Source organism: Dreissena polymorpha, chromosome 5, assembly GCF_020536995.1.
Source record: "Dreissena polymorpha isolate Duluth1 chromosome 5, UMN_Dpol_1.0, whole genome shotgun sequence".
Lineage (NCBI taxonomy): Eukaryota > Metazoa > Mollusca > Bivalvia > Myida > Dreissenidae > Dreissena > Dreissena polymorpha.
In genome coordinates, this window is record NC_068359.1 from 95925169 (window position 1) to 95945631 (window position 20463).

The 20463-nt window shown below is 35.7% G+C and overlaps 1 protein-coding gene across 2 annotated transcripts in view; it reads right to left on the bottom strand.

Annotated features, from left to right (window-relative positions):
• Positions 1-606: 606 nt before the first annotated feature.
• LOC127881546 (ATP-binding cassette sub-family G member 1-like) overlaps positions 607-20463 on the bottom strand; it is a 64442-nt gene continuing 44585 nt past the window's right edge. Inside the window, exons 10-15 of one of the 2 annotated variants that reach the window (XM_052429520.1) lie at positions 12974-13075; positions 12310-12478; positions 10226-10326; positions 9538-9693; positions 8859-8977; positions 607-7646 (exon numbers count right to left, since the gene is read on the bottom strand). In XM_052429520.1, the coding sequence (XP_052285480.1) occupies positions 7409-7646; positions 8859-8977; positions 9538-9693; positions 10226-10326; positions 12310-12478; positions 12974-13075 (885 nt within the window). In that variant the 3' untranslated portion in view covers positions 607-7408. The remainder of the gene's footprint in view (positions 7647-8858; positions 8978-9537; positions 9694-10225; positions 10327-12309; positions 12479-12973; positions 13076-20463) is intronic. The other variant, XM_052429521.1, reaches the window with a different exon arrangement.

The following is a 20463-nucleotide window of genomic DNA, read 5'->3' on the forward strand; positions in this document are numbered from 1 at the left end:
TTGTGGGTCCTATTTCATACACATGCCTGTAGCAATAATCTTCAACAGATCTCGCAAATATAGTGGCTTTAATAATAAACAAGAGCACCGCCTTGCGGGTGCAGACCGCTCATCTATTTTCTTTTTAAAGGTGAAGGGACTCTCATTTTCAATCACAAAGGAGGGAGGAGTGGAGTGAAGAGGGGTGTATAGTGTGGGGTTGTGGACATTTATTACATTATCTTCCAAAAAAGCGAAAAAAAAAAAAAAAAAAAAAAAAAAAAAATTCAAAAATCTGGGGGGGGGGGGGGGGGGGGGGTTTGGGTGCGATGGTTGGACGGTTTTTCAGACATAACCGTTTTTAAAAAAATCAAAAAAAAAATTGGGGGGGGGGTGGGGTGGGGGGGGTGGGGTGGGGGTATAGTGTGAGGGTGTGGTGGTCATTTGTGAGATGATCTTAAAAAAAAAAAAAAAAAAAAAATTAGGGGGGGGGAGGGGGGTAGGGGGGGGGAGGGCACGGGGGATGGTTTGGGTGAAGTCTATTGTGGTATGTCAGGTAAGAGTAGTTTCATCAAAGTATCAATCAAATCTAATCATAAATAAAGAAGTTATGGCAATTTTAGCAAAATTTAATAATTTGACCTTGAGAGTCAAGGTCATTCAAAGGTCAAAGTAAAATTCAAGTTGCCAGGTACAGTAACCTCATGATAGCATGTAAGTATTTGAAGTTTGAAAGCAATAGCCTTGATACTTCGAGTGGATCGAAACACAAAATTTAACCATATATTAAAAGTTACTAAGTCAAAAAAGGGCCATAATTCCGTAACAATGACAACCAGAGTTATGCAACTTGTCCTTTTACTGTACCCTTATGATAGTTTGTGAGTGTTCCAAGTATGAAAGCAATATCTATGATACTTTAGGGGTAAAGTGGACCAAAACATAAATCTTAACCAAATTTTCAATTTTCTAAGTATAAAGGGCCCATAATTCCGTCCAAATGCCAGTCAGAGTTACATAACTTTGCCTGCACCGTCCCCTTATGATAGTTCATAAATCTTGCAAGTATGAAAGCAAAAGCTTTGATACTGTAGGAATAAAGTGGACCTAAACACAAAACTTAATCAAATTTTCAATTTTCTAAGTATAAAAAGGGCACATAATTCTGTCAAAATGCCAGTCAGAGTTACATTACTTTGCCTGCACAGTCCCCTTATGATAGTTAGTAAGTGTTGCAAGTATGAAAGCAATAGCTTTGATGCTTAAGGAATAAAATGGACCTAAACACAAAACTTAACCAAAATTGTCAATTTTCTAAGTATAAAAAGGGCACATAATTCTGTCAAAATGCATGCCAGAGTTATCTAACTTTGCCTGCCCAGTCCCCTCATGATAGTAAGTAAGTGTACCAAGTTTGAATGCAATAGCATTGATACTTACTGAGAAAAGTGGAACTAAACGCAAAACTTAACCAAAATTTTCAATTTTTTAAGTATAAAAAGGGCACATAATTCTGTCAAAATGCACGCCAGAGTTATCTAACTTTGCCTGCCCAGTCCCCTCATGATAGTAAGTAAGTGTACCAAGTTTGAATGCAATAGCATTGATACTTTCTGAGAAAAGTGGACCTAAACGCAAAACTTAACCGGATGCCGCCGCCAACGCCAACGCCGACGCCGACGCCAAGGTGATGACAATAGCTCATAATTTTTTTTCAAAAAATAGATGAGCTAAAAAACTGAAATGCACGAGGACACAACATAATATTTTTTTACATAAGCAATAGGTGTTGGAAAGCGGTGTTGGGTATAAATCCTGAAGACTGAAACAATATAGTGTCAATAAACGATTTTTATTGTGAGAGGATGTAACTTAGAGCGCATCCAAATGGATAGTGGTTCATAACATAATTCATCAACATGTGAGACACTGAGTTAAATTTTGAACTATTTTCCAAATTGTTCAGACCAAAAGTATATCCATTGTTCAGGCTATAAATAAGCTCTGCGTCTAGATTTAATTATTATCAACAACTAATATGTAACTTTGATGTTCTCATTGTTTTAATATCCCTATCGGAATACCAAACGGTGTGCTAGACATTCCTTAAACAAGGTTTTTAAGAATTTAACTTTCATGTGCACATTCTTATAAATTGCAATAACATCATGATAATTGTTTTGGTTACTGCAAAGAATATACTCGCAGCACAACTCTCGTTTACTTAGATATAATGAATTCAACAGTAAAGAAAGAGGTAAATGCGTAAAACAAACAACACAAGTCTGTTTCTAATACTTAAGTCAAGGTACCCTCTACGTATTATACAGACATATTTTCAACCTACTATTCTTACAGAAAAAGCAACAAAAATGTTCATTGAAAAAGTTTAAATTGAAGAAAAAAACCTATATACATAATGACGGACATATCTACATTGCACATTAAACATTTGAAGCTGCCATGTCACAGATTGCAAGACAAATAAAAGGGTGGCCAAAAACTGTTGTATATTAGTGTCGAAACAACGTTTTGTAAGTGTTGAAAATTAATGTTTTATTAAAATGTGGAAAAAACGAAACGTTTTTTTAATGTTAAGAAAAAATCCTCATAAAATGCAGTCAACTAAACATTATTAAATGTTACATTAGTTAACAAATAATGTAGTACTAATAAACTCTTTGGGAAAAGCCCATGTTTGAATTGAGTAGGACTTGTCAATATTTAATCGGTAATATTAATTGGTTATGTGGAGCCTTTTGAACATGGATGAGGCCATTCATTGACATGTAGCCTATTTGAAGACGAGATTTTCAATGATGTTATGCACATGTGGGAATTACAATTAGATCCACCATGTGAAAGAGAGATGCTCTAACCGCACCATATTTTTTAAACTACAAACTGCTTAAAAAAAATGCAGGTCAAATAAGAACATAATCAGCATTTTTGCCCCACGTGCTACTTTTTACTTTAAAAAGAGTCATCTAAAAGGTGCTTTTGAAAGTTCCTTTAACATAGGTTGAAATTATTTAACATGACAATTTGGATCATTGAAAGAGTGAATTATTATTATTATTTTAAGCTGAATGTTTAATAATATCATTGTTAAAATTGATATCAAACACTTTTTTCATTTTTGCAATCTGTGATGTAGTAGCTTAAAGGCTGACATTTAACAATCTTCTCACACTATAAATACAAAATATAACAAGAATGTTCCTTGAATTACTTGAAACAAGCGTATTCAACAAACATATTAGCAATCAATGCTCAACAATATACAAAATCCATAATATTAGTTCACATTAATTAAACGATACTTACAAAGATACCCAGTAAAAAACAACCTCTTTAAATGAAAATTATTTTAAATAACATTAAAATTGAAAAGTTAATAAAGGTTATGAGAATTATTGCATAGAAAAAACAACAACAGTTTAACCTTAAAATAAGTAAATGATTAAAAAAAGTGTATGCCATACTGTAAATGTTCATATATTTCTGTTCCAATTGATTCAGTTAGAGCAAGTTGACATAGTGAGGTTAAATGGCATGACCTTTATATTTAAATAGCAGAAAACAAAATGACTGATGAGTTACCGGTATACATGAATGCCAAGAAAACTTTAACTTATATATATATATATTGCCCTTACCGCATTTTCTTCTTTAAGTCAAGTACAAACCTTAAAATTACTTTTCTCTTCAATGAGAATATCTCTTAAACAAATTAGGATGAATACACTCTTTAAAAAATATGAGAGGACACTTTAATACAACCACTTAATTACTCAGCATAATGATGATGACATGGATATAATCAAAACAAAGATATAACAATAACATTAACAAGTGTCAATATGACCAGACATTGACAATACCTGAGTGAAAAATATATGTTGCAGTATTGAACATTATAGTAACTTCTCAAAGTTTTGTGACTCTTAAAAATAATAAGTTTTGTTTGAGTCTCAAAATTTTAACATAATACTCGAAGTTTTGTGACACTTATAAATAATTAGTTTTGTCTCTGCAGTCTCAAAATTTTAAAATAATTTTATGTGTTTGATTTTTTTGAACATTCACATTCATCTGCAAGGTTTTATGACCATCTTTGGGTTATGTGTCATTGCAAACATGTTATTCCCCTAATTATAAGGGAAAATCTGGGTTACTGAAAAATTGGAGTCACGAAAAATACTAACTTTGTCTAAGAAAGTGCCTGTCAGTTTCAGAAAACTAGGAGTAATTGTATGTAATAAAAAACAAACATTAAAGTGATATTATGGGCATCTTACAGTATATGCTATGTTTATAGGTGTCTATCGCAACAGTTGTTTATTTTGGGTGTTTTCACTTCATATACACTTAATTTGTTAATGCAGCATCAACATACTAATATAATATCACGGAAAGAGAAAAATAATGCATTTGAATATCTAGCGTACTCTCGTTTTGACAACTGATGACAGAAATCATTCGATGTACGATGTGAATCTAAATTTAGTTTTAGAGCAGATTTGTTCATACCGCACAAAGACACAATCTAGTTTTACGGATCATTTCGGCTTAGAGGACTGGGTGAGTCATGTAAAATATTGAATATAATATATATTTTTATAAACAACTGGTAGCAAGATGAGTTGCAGATAATTGGTCAGTTACCACATTTAAACTAACTCTTTTGACTTGTTAATTCATTTCAGCTCAATTCATCAGTGAAAAATGCCCATAATATCACTTTAATTGTACGAGTGTAAATAAATAAGGCCTAATAAAAACAACACAAAAGTATGTTTGTTTAGGCTTTTTATAAGTTGAACAACAAAATATTTTCTTCCTCATGTTGAAAAAATTAAGTTTCAATTGTTAAATTTTAATAACAAAACTATCAAACACATATAGAGAAATCTTGCATACTTAATAAGAGTGTGTACCCTTTTTTACAACAGACCAAACATATATTGTTCCATATCATGAAATAATCCTTACAATACCAATAAAAAACACTGTAAAATCATATAAGATACAGTATTTACATACAAATACCTTCAATGACTGAATCCGAACATGTGAGTTTTAGTCAGTTCTGGCAAAATTACTTTTGAAATGGTTTATTGACAATCTGCAATAGTGTGTGCAGTTTGTTAACAATGATGATTTAATTCATATACACAAATATGCGTAATATTCTTGCTGAATAATGATCCATAAAACATGTAAAGCCGAATTAATCCTGTCCCACTCAGAAGCAAAGTGAAAATGGCTATGTGCAATCAGCATGAAACAAGAACAGCCTGTGAGTAACTCGCAGTCTGTTCAGGTTTTATGCTGTTTGCTGCTCATCAGTATCTAAGGGTTGAAAATGAAGCATTTCAAATTTATATCTTGTAAAAAAGAATTTTAATTAAATTGACTTTCTTAGGGACTGCAAATGCGTCAAAATACGAATCTCAGTGGTAAAGACTTAACAAAGCAGAAAAAGCACATATGCTGTACTGGTCAAAACCATAACAAAACAAAAACAAAACTGTATTTACTAGCAACACTTTTGAGCTATCAAGCATTCACACAAAAATGTAATAACATTTATAAAATATCAGTTACTGTGCATATCAACATAAATGCACTCAGTAAATTAAATATAATTTATAAAAAAATTAGTTAACATTAAGAAAACAACAATTGAAAGAAAACAACAATTGAATCTTCCACAAGACGTTTAACAGGTTCAGAACATGTGTTAGGGTTTTGTACATCACTTGTTCCATTAAAATTACCATTTCAATAAAATTGAACTCTAACAAAATGAATTGTTGGTTACATGGCAGTGTCCATACAGCAATCGGTTAGTTTTGCGATTAACACATTTATGCCTAGCATCTAGAAAAAAGGCCTTTGCAAAAAGCGTAGACCCAGATGAGACGCTGCATGATGCGGCGTCTCATCAGGGTCTGCGCTGTTTGCTTAAAGGAATTTTCGTAAGAAATATTCTAAATATAGAAATAAATATACAAGACATCCATAATAAATTGATCCAATTTTGCAGGATGGGAGAGTCCACTAGGCATAAATGGGTTAAAAAAAACAACATAGTTTTGCATCATAAGGTGTTCAGTGCAGACCATCACAATATTGTGTGAAGATAATACCTAATGCAAGTAAACTTCAAATAACATTTTACAATCAGATAATACAGTTTCAAATGCAAACCTTGACTTTTTTAACAGCACTTGGCAACCCGAAACAAAATCGCCAATAGTTTGCGGGTTAAATGCAAAACTATTGCATCTTATATAGAAATATGAAGAAGATACACCAGTTACATGCTAACCCTCAAGTTGCAGATAAGTTTGGAAATGTTCAACATGTTAATTTAACCTGCTTATAAATTGAACAGTTACAAACACAGTGCAATATATTTTTACAGAAGTAACAAACATGTTCCAAACATCAGTATTATTGTTAACAAATATCATGACCTTTCCTGGGATTTGTTTTTAATGCGCATTGACCATTAAAAACATGTCATTTATTTCCCACAAAAAGGTTAGTGTTACTTTAAATGTCTTAGTACAGGGTACATAGGTCATCGTCATTGCAAAAAATATCTTTGCTCTGATTTCATTTTATAAGCTGTACTGAGATTTAAAAAAAAAACGTGATTTTTTTTTGCAAGTTTTAAAAAGTTTTAATAACAATGTGTACTACACATAATTGATTGTCAAACGTTACCCTCTACGTAATGAAGACTACCTCTAAAATAAAGAAAACCATGCATTGCTGTGCAGCTATCAAACACAAATATTATTTCTTGTGAAAAATTTTCTACAAGAAAGTGTCAAAGAAGTACACATGTAAAAATATCTTGTACAATATAATTTATACAGTCCATACATTGTGTTTTTCTCAGTAAAATAACAACCTTTCACACCTACAAATAAATTCTTTGAAAAAGAAGTATCTAACATCTTTTTCCCTATACATGATGTAAGGAGACAACGCAATCCTTTCTTTCTGGACTCCGACCTTTTATCGAAGGAATCATCCCTTTCAGAGTAAGCAATTATCAATCGCCTTGACCATTTCTCACCTGGGTCTTCATTCCTCCAACATATGATGATTGAATATGGGAAAGGTGATAAATACAACCGGGCCAGGTCATTAAAATGTGGAGATGTCTGGATTTCATTTCCATATTCAACTCTCAGCCTTAATCTCTATGGAAACGTGGAGCTCGTTAAGAAGAAATTATTATTAATATAATCTTACCAAGACTAGTTTTTAACATTCTGGAGGATGCTGAAACCATTTAAGCTATTGTCATTCAGGCCTTCATCACTTGATGATTCCATAAAAAGAAAGTTATCCATCATAATGTTTAACCGGAAAGGTCTATATCTTGGATTTAACCATCAAAACTTGTTCATCTCTGGGCCTTAACTCTCCAACGCAAGACAAAATAACAGCTGACCCTGAGGACAACGAAGAACGCGCACAGAACTATGAAGTCTACATAGAACTTTGCTTTATCAACATCAAGGTCAGACAAAATGGTTTCCGGATCAAAGTGGCGACATTCTGGACTGCGTATATCTTTCTCACAGTCTAGCGACTCCCTGTCGAAGCCATACACTGCCTGGAGTGTACCTTCAAAGGCATACCTGGAAATCAACAAACATATGAGCCACGCCCTGTGAAAAGGGGGTTTAATGCATGTGCCTTAAGAGGCGTCCAAGATAAGCCTGTTCGGTCTGCAATTAATTAATCAGGGACGACACTTTCCAACTAAACTGTATTTTTGCTAAAAATACTTTCTTGAAACGAAAAATATCATAAAAGCAGAAGGTGTCTTCCCTGATTAACCTGTGCGGACTGCACAGGCTAATCTGGGACGACACTTAACGCATATGCATTAAACACCCCTTTAACAGAGAAAAGCTCATATATGTCTACAGATCTCATGAAACATCAGGGATAGAAATAAGTTTATGGGCCATTGAATTTGTTGTTGGCCCCATATGTTAGCTAAAAAAACACTTTATGTCTTCCAGTTTACAAGATGTATTTAAAGTATGAAAAATGGGAACTTAAAAAAAAAGTTTGTTTCCATCTCTGCAACTTTGTTAGATCAAATGTGCAACTTATTCTTTGGTCAAGAGCAACAGCTTTAGTTTTTGTTTTACAGAGTATATATATGAAAGTATGAAGCAGAATTTCATTACAATTTCACAAACACTTTTGTTAAGGAATCACAGGCAAGTATGGAATACACGTATTTATATTCTGCCTGAACTAGTTGTGTATTTTAGGTATCAAATACAGAAGATGGCATAAAATTCCGTATCACACAGTAAGAAATATGTTTCCCTTTCAAACTGCTGGGAAAAACAAACTACTTTAATGTGTTATGCTTCATAAATATTCCGTAAGTACCAAGAGAATTAGGAAAAACCTTTGCTTTGTTTAAAACACAGACCTCTCTTGTGGCCCAGTCAATGGGGCTGCTGATAGGGGCTGCTACATCTCTCCAGGTAGACATTGGATGATAAGAATTTCAACTAAAGCAGAATCCTGCTTTTTAATGCTAAGATTAATTTCCTAATATAATCATATGTGATTTAATTGGGAAATTGTTGATTGAGTGACAACTTATTCCACTTGCTGTGCTCGCACACAAAGCATTGGCAAAACAATATACTGGAACATCACAGTCAAGTAATATTCCACAATATATTGCATGTGGACGGCCCATTGGCAGTGATACATACCCTATGTAAGACATGTGGACAGCCCATTGGCAGTGATACATACCCTATGTAAGACATGTAGGATATCCACTGCAGATAGATTGGTATGGTGTCAAAGTTACATACCCTATATATGACATGTAGGATATCCACTGCAGATAGATTGGTATGGTGTCAAAGTTCACGAAAAACCCGCTGAACAAAAGAAGAGGTATTGATGTTATTGGTCCCAAGAATACTGCAACCTGCAAAGTAAACAGGAAATTCCCACTTCTAATTTTCATTGGTTAAAATAAAATCAACATAATCATCAACATCATCATCACGTTATAATTATTACAATCATAGAGAGTATTATCTAACAAGACTTAACCAATATCACAATCACCATAGCCATGACATCAAAATTATCCTCCTCATCATCATCATCATCATCATCATCATCATCATCATCATCATCATCATCATCATCATCAAAAGATTTCAAAAGATTTTGAAAACCAGATGTGTCAAATGACCCCAAACTTGACATTTTCAATGGTAAAATGAAATGTTCAGTGGTAAAATTACTTTAGTCAACGGTTATTTTGTTAAATATCCTCTGCATGTTCTTTTGAATAAACTTATATAAATACTATGCAAAAAATCAAAATTTTATGATGAAAATAATGTTTTGGAATAACATTTTTGTCAAAATGAGGCCAGGAAGATTATTTGCATGAGTCAAAAGTGACACAATTTCCATATCCTAGCATTAAAAAGCAGGAATCTGCTTTAGTTAAAATCCTTATCAACCCATGTTTACCTGGAGAGATGTAGCGGCCCCGATCAGCAGCCCCAGTGACTGGGCAACGAGAGAAGTCTGTGTTGCCAGGGTCAGGAACATGACGAATCTCATCAGGTCACTTGGCTGTGATGTCATGAAGTACACTATGCTGCCATAGATCAGGGGGTAGATGATCTGAAATTTAAACAAATGGCTGAACGTTTGTTCAAAGTTTTAGGGGTGCAGATGAAGGCAATCAATTAACCATGAACAAAAGATATCCATTATTAGTAAAAAAAAAAAAATCCTTTCACAGGATCACTGTAATGCTTGTGCGATGTAACCTACTATATAATTATACGAGTCGTGTTCTGAGAAAACTGGGCATAATGCATGTGCGTAGTGTCGTCCCAGATTAGCCACAACAAATTGTGTAAAATATATCACAATCTTGCAAATATACAATAATCGTAACCTTGAAAGACATTCCCGATTATAATAGCCTTGTTCTGGGAAAAAATGGACTAAATGCGAGTGCTTCAAGTGTGATAACAGATAAACCTTTGCAATCCGCACAGGCAAATCAATTCCATAAAAGCAGTAAGTTCGTCCCTGATTAAACTGAACAGTTTGCACAGGCATGTCCGGAATAAAAATTTAGATACATGAATTCTGCCCAATTTTTCCAAAATGGGGCTCAAACAATATAATTCTCTTTAGAGCATACCTGAAACGGGAGGTCAGCCATTGTCTTAGCAAAATAGTACGCCTTGAGACTGTACCAGTAGTTAAGATGCTCCCTTATGCACACAGTCATCTCCATCGGAACTGGAATTTGTGATCAACGTATTGGAATTGCAGCAAAATAATAATAATACTCGCAACATATAAATAAATATATAATATTATCTTTTTAGAAGTTGTTTAGTTCATGCTGGAAGATTCAGCTAATAACGCTTCTTTGAACTAACTCAAAAATCGAATAAGTTTATCAGTACTAAGTTCACAAATACCAGAAACACAGTGCCCCAAATAAGCTGCGTATCTGCGTCTTACACCCAATTAAAATGTTTTAAAACGCAAACAAATACAAAACCATGCATATTGAAAACGCAGCCAATTTTACTGTTACGCAAATTCGTCAAGTATGATGCGTACGATACAATAGCTTCGATCGAAAATGCTTTGCTCATTTTCTGTATTTTCTCTATGGAATTATGATGGTAACACGGCCACGTTTCCTTCAACAAAGCGCTTGGGTGACAGAGCAGCAAAACAGTCAAAGTATTTCAAACCCTCTGCGGCCTAGATTTCATAGTTAGATAAAGCGTCTGACCATATCATTTATGACGCCGTACACCCGTTTTAAATTAGACTTGATTCTTCCCTCATTGTGCATGTATTTGTAAACCTTTTGTACTTTCAGTTTCTATTACGATGCGAAACAAAAATGTCTAAGAGAGGTTGAAAGAAGTCCGCGATTGTTGCGCCAAAATAGTAGTCCATCACAGACTTGTTTGAACCAAGAGCCAATAAGTGCCGAATCATTAGTGTTATCGATTTTTTTAAGTTTAAAATTTATATTATGGACAGTTTTTAGGATTAAAGATGTTATGAAAAATCACTTTATTAAAGTTAATTATGATAGTTTACAGTTTTATTGAATATGGGTCACGCTTTATTCTCCCAACACAGATCTTAAAAAGTCACATGGTATAGGCACCGTGAGTGTGCAGCTTCAACAGAAGTAAAGCAGCAATGATTTTAAGGTATGCATTTCTATAACTCAATTCACCCTATTTCAAGAATGAAATTACACTTTTTTTTCAAAATCAATGGTGAAAACCCTATTTCACAAATAATTATCTGGGCCACTGGAAACAGACCAAGGAATATGAAGCATGGATAGTGGTAGAAATAATTTCACAAGGACTTATGCCAGTTACTTACATGTTAGAACGGTCAACCTAAGAGTCAAGTCAAGAAAGTCTTTTGGGTCGTTATAATCTAATGTAAACTTTCTACTCAATATTTGACAAAATTTCAACAGGTCATATTTAACCCTTTCCTGCTTAGAAGCAAAGTTAAAATGGCTATATGCAACCAGCATAAAACAGAACAGCCTGCAAGTTTTTTGCAGTCAGTTAAGGTTTTATGCAGTTTACTGCTAAGCAGTATCTTAGCGTTGGAATTGAAGCCTTCACAACTTGAATCTTGTTAGAAAGGTTTAAAAAGTTTTAAAATTCTATTTGATTTTCTAAGGGACAACAAATGCATCAAAATCTGAGTAAAAAAAGGTCTAATGGTTAAGTCAAAGTAAGCATCTGAACATTAAAGGTTTTAACAAGGGCTGTCTGTAAAACACACATGTCCCCCATATGGGCTGTCAGTTGTAGTGGCAGCCATTGTGTGAATACATTAGAAACCATTTTACTGCTTCTGGTCACTGTGACCTTTACCTTTGACCTTGTGACCTGAAAATCAATAGGGGTCATCTGCCAGTCATGATCAATGTACCTATGAAGTTTCATGATCCTAGGCCTAAGCGTTCTTGAGTTATCATCCGGAAACCATTTTACTTTTTCGAGTCACTGTGACCTTGACCTTTGATCTAGTGACCTGAAAATCAATAGGGGTCATCTGCCAGTCATGATCAATGTACCTATGAAGTTTAATGACCCTAGGCCAAAGCATTTTTGAGTTGTCATCCAGAAACCATTTGTTGGATGGACCGACAGTCGGATCGACCGACATGTTTAAAACAATATACCCCCTCTTCTTTGAAGGGGGGCATAATAATAGATTACTTACATGTCATAACAGTGGGCATGAGAGCGGAGAACATGAGGAAGAGGACTGTGAAGAAGAGGCAGCCGGCGTTGTTAAACACCTTGGTCGCCTCGTTACCGATGCCCAGGTACAGCAGGCCAATCAGAATGCCCACGATCAGGTGAGCGATCAATCGAAGACGGGTCAGAGTCTGGAATGAACCAAAGTGGGTTTTCAGGCCTTTTTGAGCCGAATCTTCCGGTCCGTTAAACTGACCCATTCCCAAAGTGACATGTTAAAAAAAAAAATGCCTTTTTTTTTTCAATTTGGAATAAGTTTTGAATAATATAATTATGTCTCAATTTTATTTCAGTTATATCTTACAATGTATATAATTATAGTTTATCAATTTGGTTCTTTTAATTTGACTTATTATAAAGTGTAACTTTTTTTTTTACAAAATCAGTGGAATTTTTGCCCAAAACAATACCTGATCAGGAAATAGCATTTTTCCCAAAATGGCTAGAAAAAGGTATAGTTTTGTTGCCATGTTGCCATGAAAAGTCTGGAAAGTGTGTGTTTTGTGGCCAGGTGAGTGACTGTAAACTTTGAATGACAAGTTTGGAAAAAATTCAATTAGATGCAATAATCAAGCCTTAAACCCTGTTTGTAAAATACTATTATACAGGAAGAATTTAATCCTTACCGCATCCCGCATGATGGACATGAAAGTGCGGAAGAAGAGGATCTTAAACTGTGTAAACGAGGATGTGTTAAACGTGTGGAAGTCATTTTCGCCCTTCATGTCCTGTGAATAAAGAGCAAAATATAGTAGAGCATGTATGAACATAGAAATCAGGTGGTTAAAATGTGTATATATGATCCTCCTTGTGTTCAAATTAAATTAAATATCAATTAATAGAAAACAAGCACATTCGTTGAATTGATATCCCCCGCCAATTTGCTTCTGGGCACAAAAGTGTTATATTTGACACTAAAAAAAGCATCATCTTCTTATATATATAAGATATCATTCATATATAAAACCATATGTGCATTAAATGCATGCAGCCTTTTAATGGCAATTTCCATCCAAAATAATTTAATCGATATTGAATATTTCAATCACACATTTTTACATGAAGTTGCAATATCATCATAGAAATTATCAAATAATTTTTTGCTCAACCAAAACAATATACAATTCACAACAAGGGCTGTTTGTTAAACATGCATGCCCTCCATATGGGCTGTCCATTGTAGTGGCAGCCATTGTGTGAATACGATTTTTGTCACTGTGACCTTGACCTTTGACCTAGTGACCTGAAAATCAATAGGGGTCATCTGCGGGTCACGATCAATGTACCTATGAAGTGTCATGATCCTAGGCAAAAGCGTTCTTGAGTTATCATCCGAAAATCATTTTACTATTTCAGGTCACCGTGACCTTGACCTTTGACCTCAAAATCAATAGGGGTCATCTGCAAGTCATGATTAATCTACCCATGAAGTTTCATGATCCTAGGCGTATGCGTTCTTGAGTTATCATTCAAAAACCATTTTACTATTTCTGGTCACTGTGACCTTGACCTTTGACCTAGTGACCTCAAAATCAATAGGGGTCATCTGCGAGTCATGATCAATGTTCCTATGAAGTTTCATGATCCTATGCCCAAGCTTTCTTGAGTTATCGTCTGACAACCACCTGGTGGACGGACCGACAGACCGTCGACCGACAGACCGACCGACATGAGCAAAGCAATATACCCCCTCTTCTTCGAAGGGGGGCATAAAAAACCACACAAACATGTATATTATTTGTCAGCTAAAAAGGAAAAACAATTAATTCCACTTTACTAACTTACTTCAGGAAACAAAATGTAACAATAATATTACCCCAATCAAATATAAGTAAAATAATTGTAAAGAACAACAAGGGACAAAATTGTCCCAAAACCAGGTTTTCATTGGGAAAAAAAATCTGATAAAGGGAGACAACTCAAACTGAACTTTTGAAATGAACAAACAAAATTAACCCCCTTTGTAAGTTTGTTTTAAAATAAATCTATTTTTAGTCGTGGCGACCTTGACATTGGAGATATTGACGTGATTCTTTCGTGCGACACACTGTCCCATGATGGTGAACAAATGTGCCAAATGATTTTAAAATCTCATAATGAATGACATAGTTATAGCCCAGACAAGCTCATTTTTGGCTATTTTTTACCTTTGAACTCGAAGTGTGACCTTGACCTTGGAGATATTGACGTAATTTTTTCACGCGACACACCGTCTAATGATGGTTAACAATTGTGCCAAATGATTTTAAAATCTCACAATGAACGACAAAGTTATGGCCCGGACAAGCTTGTTCCGCCCGCCCGCCAGCCCGCCAGCCAGCCAGCCAGCCCGCCCGCATTCGCCAATCTAATAACCAGTTTTTTCCTTCGGAAAACCTGGTTAAAAAGTAAAATGGGAAGATAAAAGAAAATCATATGCCATGGCAATTATGTTACAACAAAACAAAATCAATTTTTTACAAACATGTAATCTGTTTGTACTTTGTACATCTTGTGTTAAAAGCTGGAAGCACAATACGTATAAAGTATTATGGTTCTCTAGTCTATGTTAGTAACCCATGGGTACAAGGATGCTAAACAACAATTCAAAACCACTACACATTTGTAAATAGTGTATTACATTAACTGACATAAATATCTCACAATACCTTAGACAAAACCCTTATGTATAAACCCACTATTCAGACCTCATGTGTATACCCACTTTTGCAAACCACATTTGCAAGCCAACAACTTGCAACAGTCAACCTCTGGTTGAGTGCAAACAGCTTGTAACAGTATAATTGTTTTGAACATTGAACTATGTGACATTTCTTTGCATATTTGCTGGTAATAATATCCCTTTCTGTGTTTTATAGTTTACTTATAAAAGATGCAAATGTCTGAGAAAATACGATGTTCCTCCACAGTAATGTTCTGATTGAAATTTAGTATTTGATATTGTACATAAAAGTGACTCAAACTAAACTCTCTGATCAGAGATATTTAACAACTGAAATCAAATGTTTGCACTCAACCATACAATTCTGCACTTCCATTAAAACTCCACTGAAGTGAACACTTGTTACATATTTTTTTATCCTATAGCCAATACATTTTTGAAGGAATAACTAAAAAAGCAAATAAATTCTAAAACTCCACTCATGAAAACCTATACTGTTAGTACATGCATGCATATACAAACCTCGCTGAGTGTCGATTCAGACTCAGAATCATATCCACTCTGTTAGAAAATAGATATGCATACAGCCATTTACTATCAACATGCTTAATACATCATGAGATATTCTATGTACATGTACAGTATAATTTTCTATAAATGGTAAATGCATTTTTTGTTAATGTGTTTCTCAGAACGCTATATATAGTATAAAGTATCATTTTACTAATTGTATAGTTATTTTTTCCTAAGAACATCTGGTATGTTTACAAAGTTCAGGAGTTAAGTTTTGCGCTGCAATAATCATTAGTGAGGTGTAGATGATGGCTTTATTTTCCCTAATATGATAAGTTTTTGCTGTTTTTTTTACAAAACCACACAGGTAAACCAGAGTTATGTTGCTATTTTCTTTTCAGAAGATATTAAATATTGTATATAACTTCTTCGTTACTTTTTTTTCTTCTAAAAATTGCAAAAACAAGAGCTGTGTTCATGAAACACAATGCCCCCTACTGCGCCGCTTTGAAGCCATATATTTGACATTTGACCCTGAAGGATGACCTTGACCTTTAACCACTAAAAATGTGCAGCTCCTTGAGATACACATGTGTGACAAATATTGAGTGGCTATCTTCAATATTGCAAAATTTGACTTTGACCTTGAAGGATGACCTTGACCTTTCACCACTCAAAATGTGCAGCTCTATGAGATATGCATGCATGCCAAATATCGAGATGCTATCTTCAATATTGAAAAATGTTGACCTTTGACCTTAAAGGATGACCTTGACATTAACATTTCACCATTCAAAATGTGCAGCTCCATGAGATATGATACACATGCATGCCAAATATCGAGTTGCTATCTTCAATATTGCAAAATTTGACCTTTGACCTTGACGGATGACCTTGACCCTTCACCACTCAAAATGTGCAGCTCTATGAGATATGCATGAATGCCAAATATTGAGTTGTTATTTTCAATATTGCAATATTTGACCTTGAAGGATGACCTTGACCTTTCACCACTCAAAAGGTGCAGCTCCATGAGATACACATGCATGCCAAATATCAAGTTGCTATCCTCAATATTGAAAAACTTATGGCCAATGTTAAAGTTTTCGGACGGACGGAAAGACGCCATATATTTGACATTTGACCTTCAATGATGACTTTGACCTTTATCTTTCACCACTCAAAATGTGCAGCTCCGTGAGATACACGTGCATGCCAAATATCAAGTTGCTATTGTCAATATCGAAAAAATTACGGCCAATGTTAAAGTTTTCGGACGGACAGACGCCATATATTAGACATTTGACCTTTAAGGATGACCTTGACCTTTACCTTTCACCACTCAAAATGTGCAGCTCCATGAGATGCACATGCATGCCAAATAACAAGTTGCTATCTTAAATATTGAAAATGTTATGACCATTAAAGTTTTCGGACAGACGGACGGACTACAAGACATACTGACATACTGAACGGACAGTTCAACTGCTATATGTCACCCTATCGGGGCATAAAAATATATATATATAAAGATAACACAGAAGAACACAAAAAAGCTGATTATCATATTCGCCAATTAAAATATATTCAATAGTTTTCTACTATCCACTTCTTAACCTTAAAATTGTTATGCTTATTTCCAAATTGTCACAAGAGTTTAAACAAGAGCACCGCCTTGCGGGTGCAGACCGCTCATCTATTTTCTTTTTAAAGGTAAAGGGACTCTCATTTTCAATCACAAAGGAGGGAGGAGTGGAGTGAAGAGGGGTGTATAGTGTGGGGTTGTGGACATTTATTACATTATCTTCCAAAAAGTGAAAAAAAAAAAAAAAAAAAAAAATCGGGGGGGAGAGGGGGGGGGGTTTGGGGGGGGGCGATCGGCGGGGGGGGGGGGGGGGGGGGGGGGGGGGGGGGGGGGGGGGGGGGGTGGGGGGGGGGGGTTTGGGTGCGATGGTTGGACGGTATTTCAAACATAACCGTTTTAAAAAAAAAAATGGGGGGGGTATAGTGTGAGGGTGTGGTGGTAATTTGTGAGATGATCTTAAAAAAAAAAAAAAAAAAAAAATTCAAAAAAAAAAATTGGGGGTGGGTGGGGTGGGGGGGGTGGGGGGGTGGGGTGGGGGGGGTGGGGTGGGGGGGGTGGGGTGGCGGGGTGGGGGGGGGTATAGTGTGAAGGTGTGGTGGTCATTTGTGAGATGATCTTAAAAAAAAAAAAAAAAAAAAAAAAAAAAAAAATAGGGGGGGGGGAGGGGGGGAGGGGGGGGAGGGCACGGGGGATGGTTTGGGTGGAGTCTATTGTGGTATGTCAGGTAAGAGTAGTTTCATCAAATCTAATCATAAATAAAGAAGTTATGGCAATTTTAGCAAAATTTAATAATTTGACCTTGAGAGTCAAGGTCATTCAAAGGTCAAAGTAAAATTCAAGTTGCCAGGTACAGTAACCTCATGATAGCATGTAAGTATTTGAAGTTTGAAAGCAATAGCCTTGATACTTAAGAAGTAAAGTGGATCGAAACACAAAATTTAACCATATATTAAAAGTTACTAAGTCAAAAAAGGGCCATAATTCCGTAACAATGACAACCAGAGTTATGCAACTTGTCCTTTTACTGTACCCTTATGATAGTTTGTGAGTGTTCCAAGTATGAAAGCAATATCTATGATACTTTAGGGGTAAAGTGGACCAAAACATAAATCTTAACCAAATTTTCAATTTTCTAAGTATAAAGGGCCCATAATTCCGTCCAAATGCCAGTCAGAGTTACATAACTTTGCCTGCACGGTCCCCTTATGATAGTTCATAAATCTTGCAAGTATGAAAGCAATAGCTTTGATACTGTAGGAATAAAGTGGACCTAAACACAAAACTTAATCAAATTTTCAATTTTCTAAGTATAAAAAGGGCACATAATTCTGTCAAAATGCCAGTCAGAGTTACATTACTTTGCCTGCACAGTCCCCTTATGATAGTTAGTAAGTGTTGCAAGTATGAAAGCAATAGCTTTGATGCTTAAGGAATAAAATGGACCTAAACACAAAACTTAACCAAAATTGTCAATTTTCTAAGTATAAAAAGGGCACATAATTCTGTCAAAATGCATGCCAGAGTTATCTAACTTTGCCTGCCCAGTCCCCTCATGATAGTAAGTAAGTGTACCAAGTTTGAATGCAATAGCATTGATACTTACTGAGAAAAGTGGAACTAAACGCAAAACTTAACCAAAATTTTCAATTTTTTAAGTATAACAAGAGTGCCAAACTGTCACAAGATACGCCCGTTCGAGGGTTTTGGACACCATGCTCAATGCTTGAAAGTGTCCTCAAGACCTAGTTATTGACCCGGCATGACCCATATTTGAACTTGACCTAGATATCACTTAGATGTAACATCTGACTAAATTTGGTGAAGATCAGATGAAAACTACTTCAATTAAAGAGCGGACAACATGCTTAATGCTTGAAATGCACTATGTGACCTCGTTTTTGACCCGGCATGACCCATGTTCAAACTTGACCTACATATCATCTAGACACAACTTCTGACCAAATTAGGTGAAGATCAGATGAAAACTACTTCAATTAGAGAGCGGACACCATGCTAAATGCTTGAAATGCACTAAGTAACCTCGTGACCTAGTTTTTGACCCGGCATGACCCATATTTGAACTTGACCTACATATCATCTAGACACAACTTCTGACCAAATTTGGTGAAGATCGGATGAATACAATTTGAATTAGAGTCCGGACAAAGTGGCGCCGTTGAAAATGCACTAATTGACCCTATGACCTAGTTTTTGACCCGGCATGACCCATATTCGAACTTGGCCTATATATCAACTAGATGCAACTGCTGACCAAGTTTGGTGAAGATCGGATGAATACAATTTGAAATAGAGTCCGGACAAAGTGGCCCCTTTGAAAATGCACTTATTGACCCTATGACCTAGTTTTTGACCCGGCATGACCCATATTCGAACTTGGCCTAGATATCAACTAGATGCAACTGCTGACCAAGTTTGGTGAAGATCGGATGAATACAATTTGAAATAGAGTCCGGACAAAGTGGCCCCTTTGAAAATGCACTTATTGACCCTATGACCTAGTTTTTGACCCGGCATGACCCATATTCGAACTTGGCCTAGATATCAACTAGATGCAACTGCTGACCAAGTTTGGTGAAGATCGGATGAATACAATTTGAAATAGAGTCCGGACAAAGTGGCCCCTTTGAAAATGCACTTATTGACCCTATGACCTAGTTTTTGACCCGGCATGACCCATATTCGAACTTGGCCTAGATATCAACTAGATGCAACTGCTGACCAAGTTTGGTGAAGATCGGATGAATACAATTTGAAATAGAGTCCGGACAAAGTGGCCCCTTTGAAAATGCACTTATTGACCCTATGACCTAGTTTTTGACCCGGCATGACCCATATTCGAACTTGGCCTAGATATCAACTAGATGCAACTGCTGACCAAGTTTGGTGAAGATCGGATGAATACAATTTGAATTAGAGTCCGGACAAAGTGATGCCTTCCGCCCGCCGCCCGCCGCCCGCCGCCCGCCCGCCGCCCGCCCGCCGCCCGCCAAGGGGTTTCACATAATACGTCCCGTATTTTATACGGGCGTATAAAAAGGGCACATAATTCTGTCAAAATGCACGCCAGAGTTATCTAACTTTGCCTGCCCAGTCCCCTCATGATAGTTAGTAAGTGTATCAAGTTTGAATGCAATAGCATTGATACATTCTGAGAAAAGTGGACCTAAACGCAAAACTTAACCGGACGCCGACGCCAACGCCGACGCCGACGCCAAGGTGATGACAATAGCTCATAATTTTTTTTCAAAAAATAGATGAGCTAAAAATGAACTTGCATTTGGCTTCAAATGCAAATTGAACAAGCAAATTGTTGAATTAATATTCCCCGCAAATTT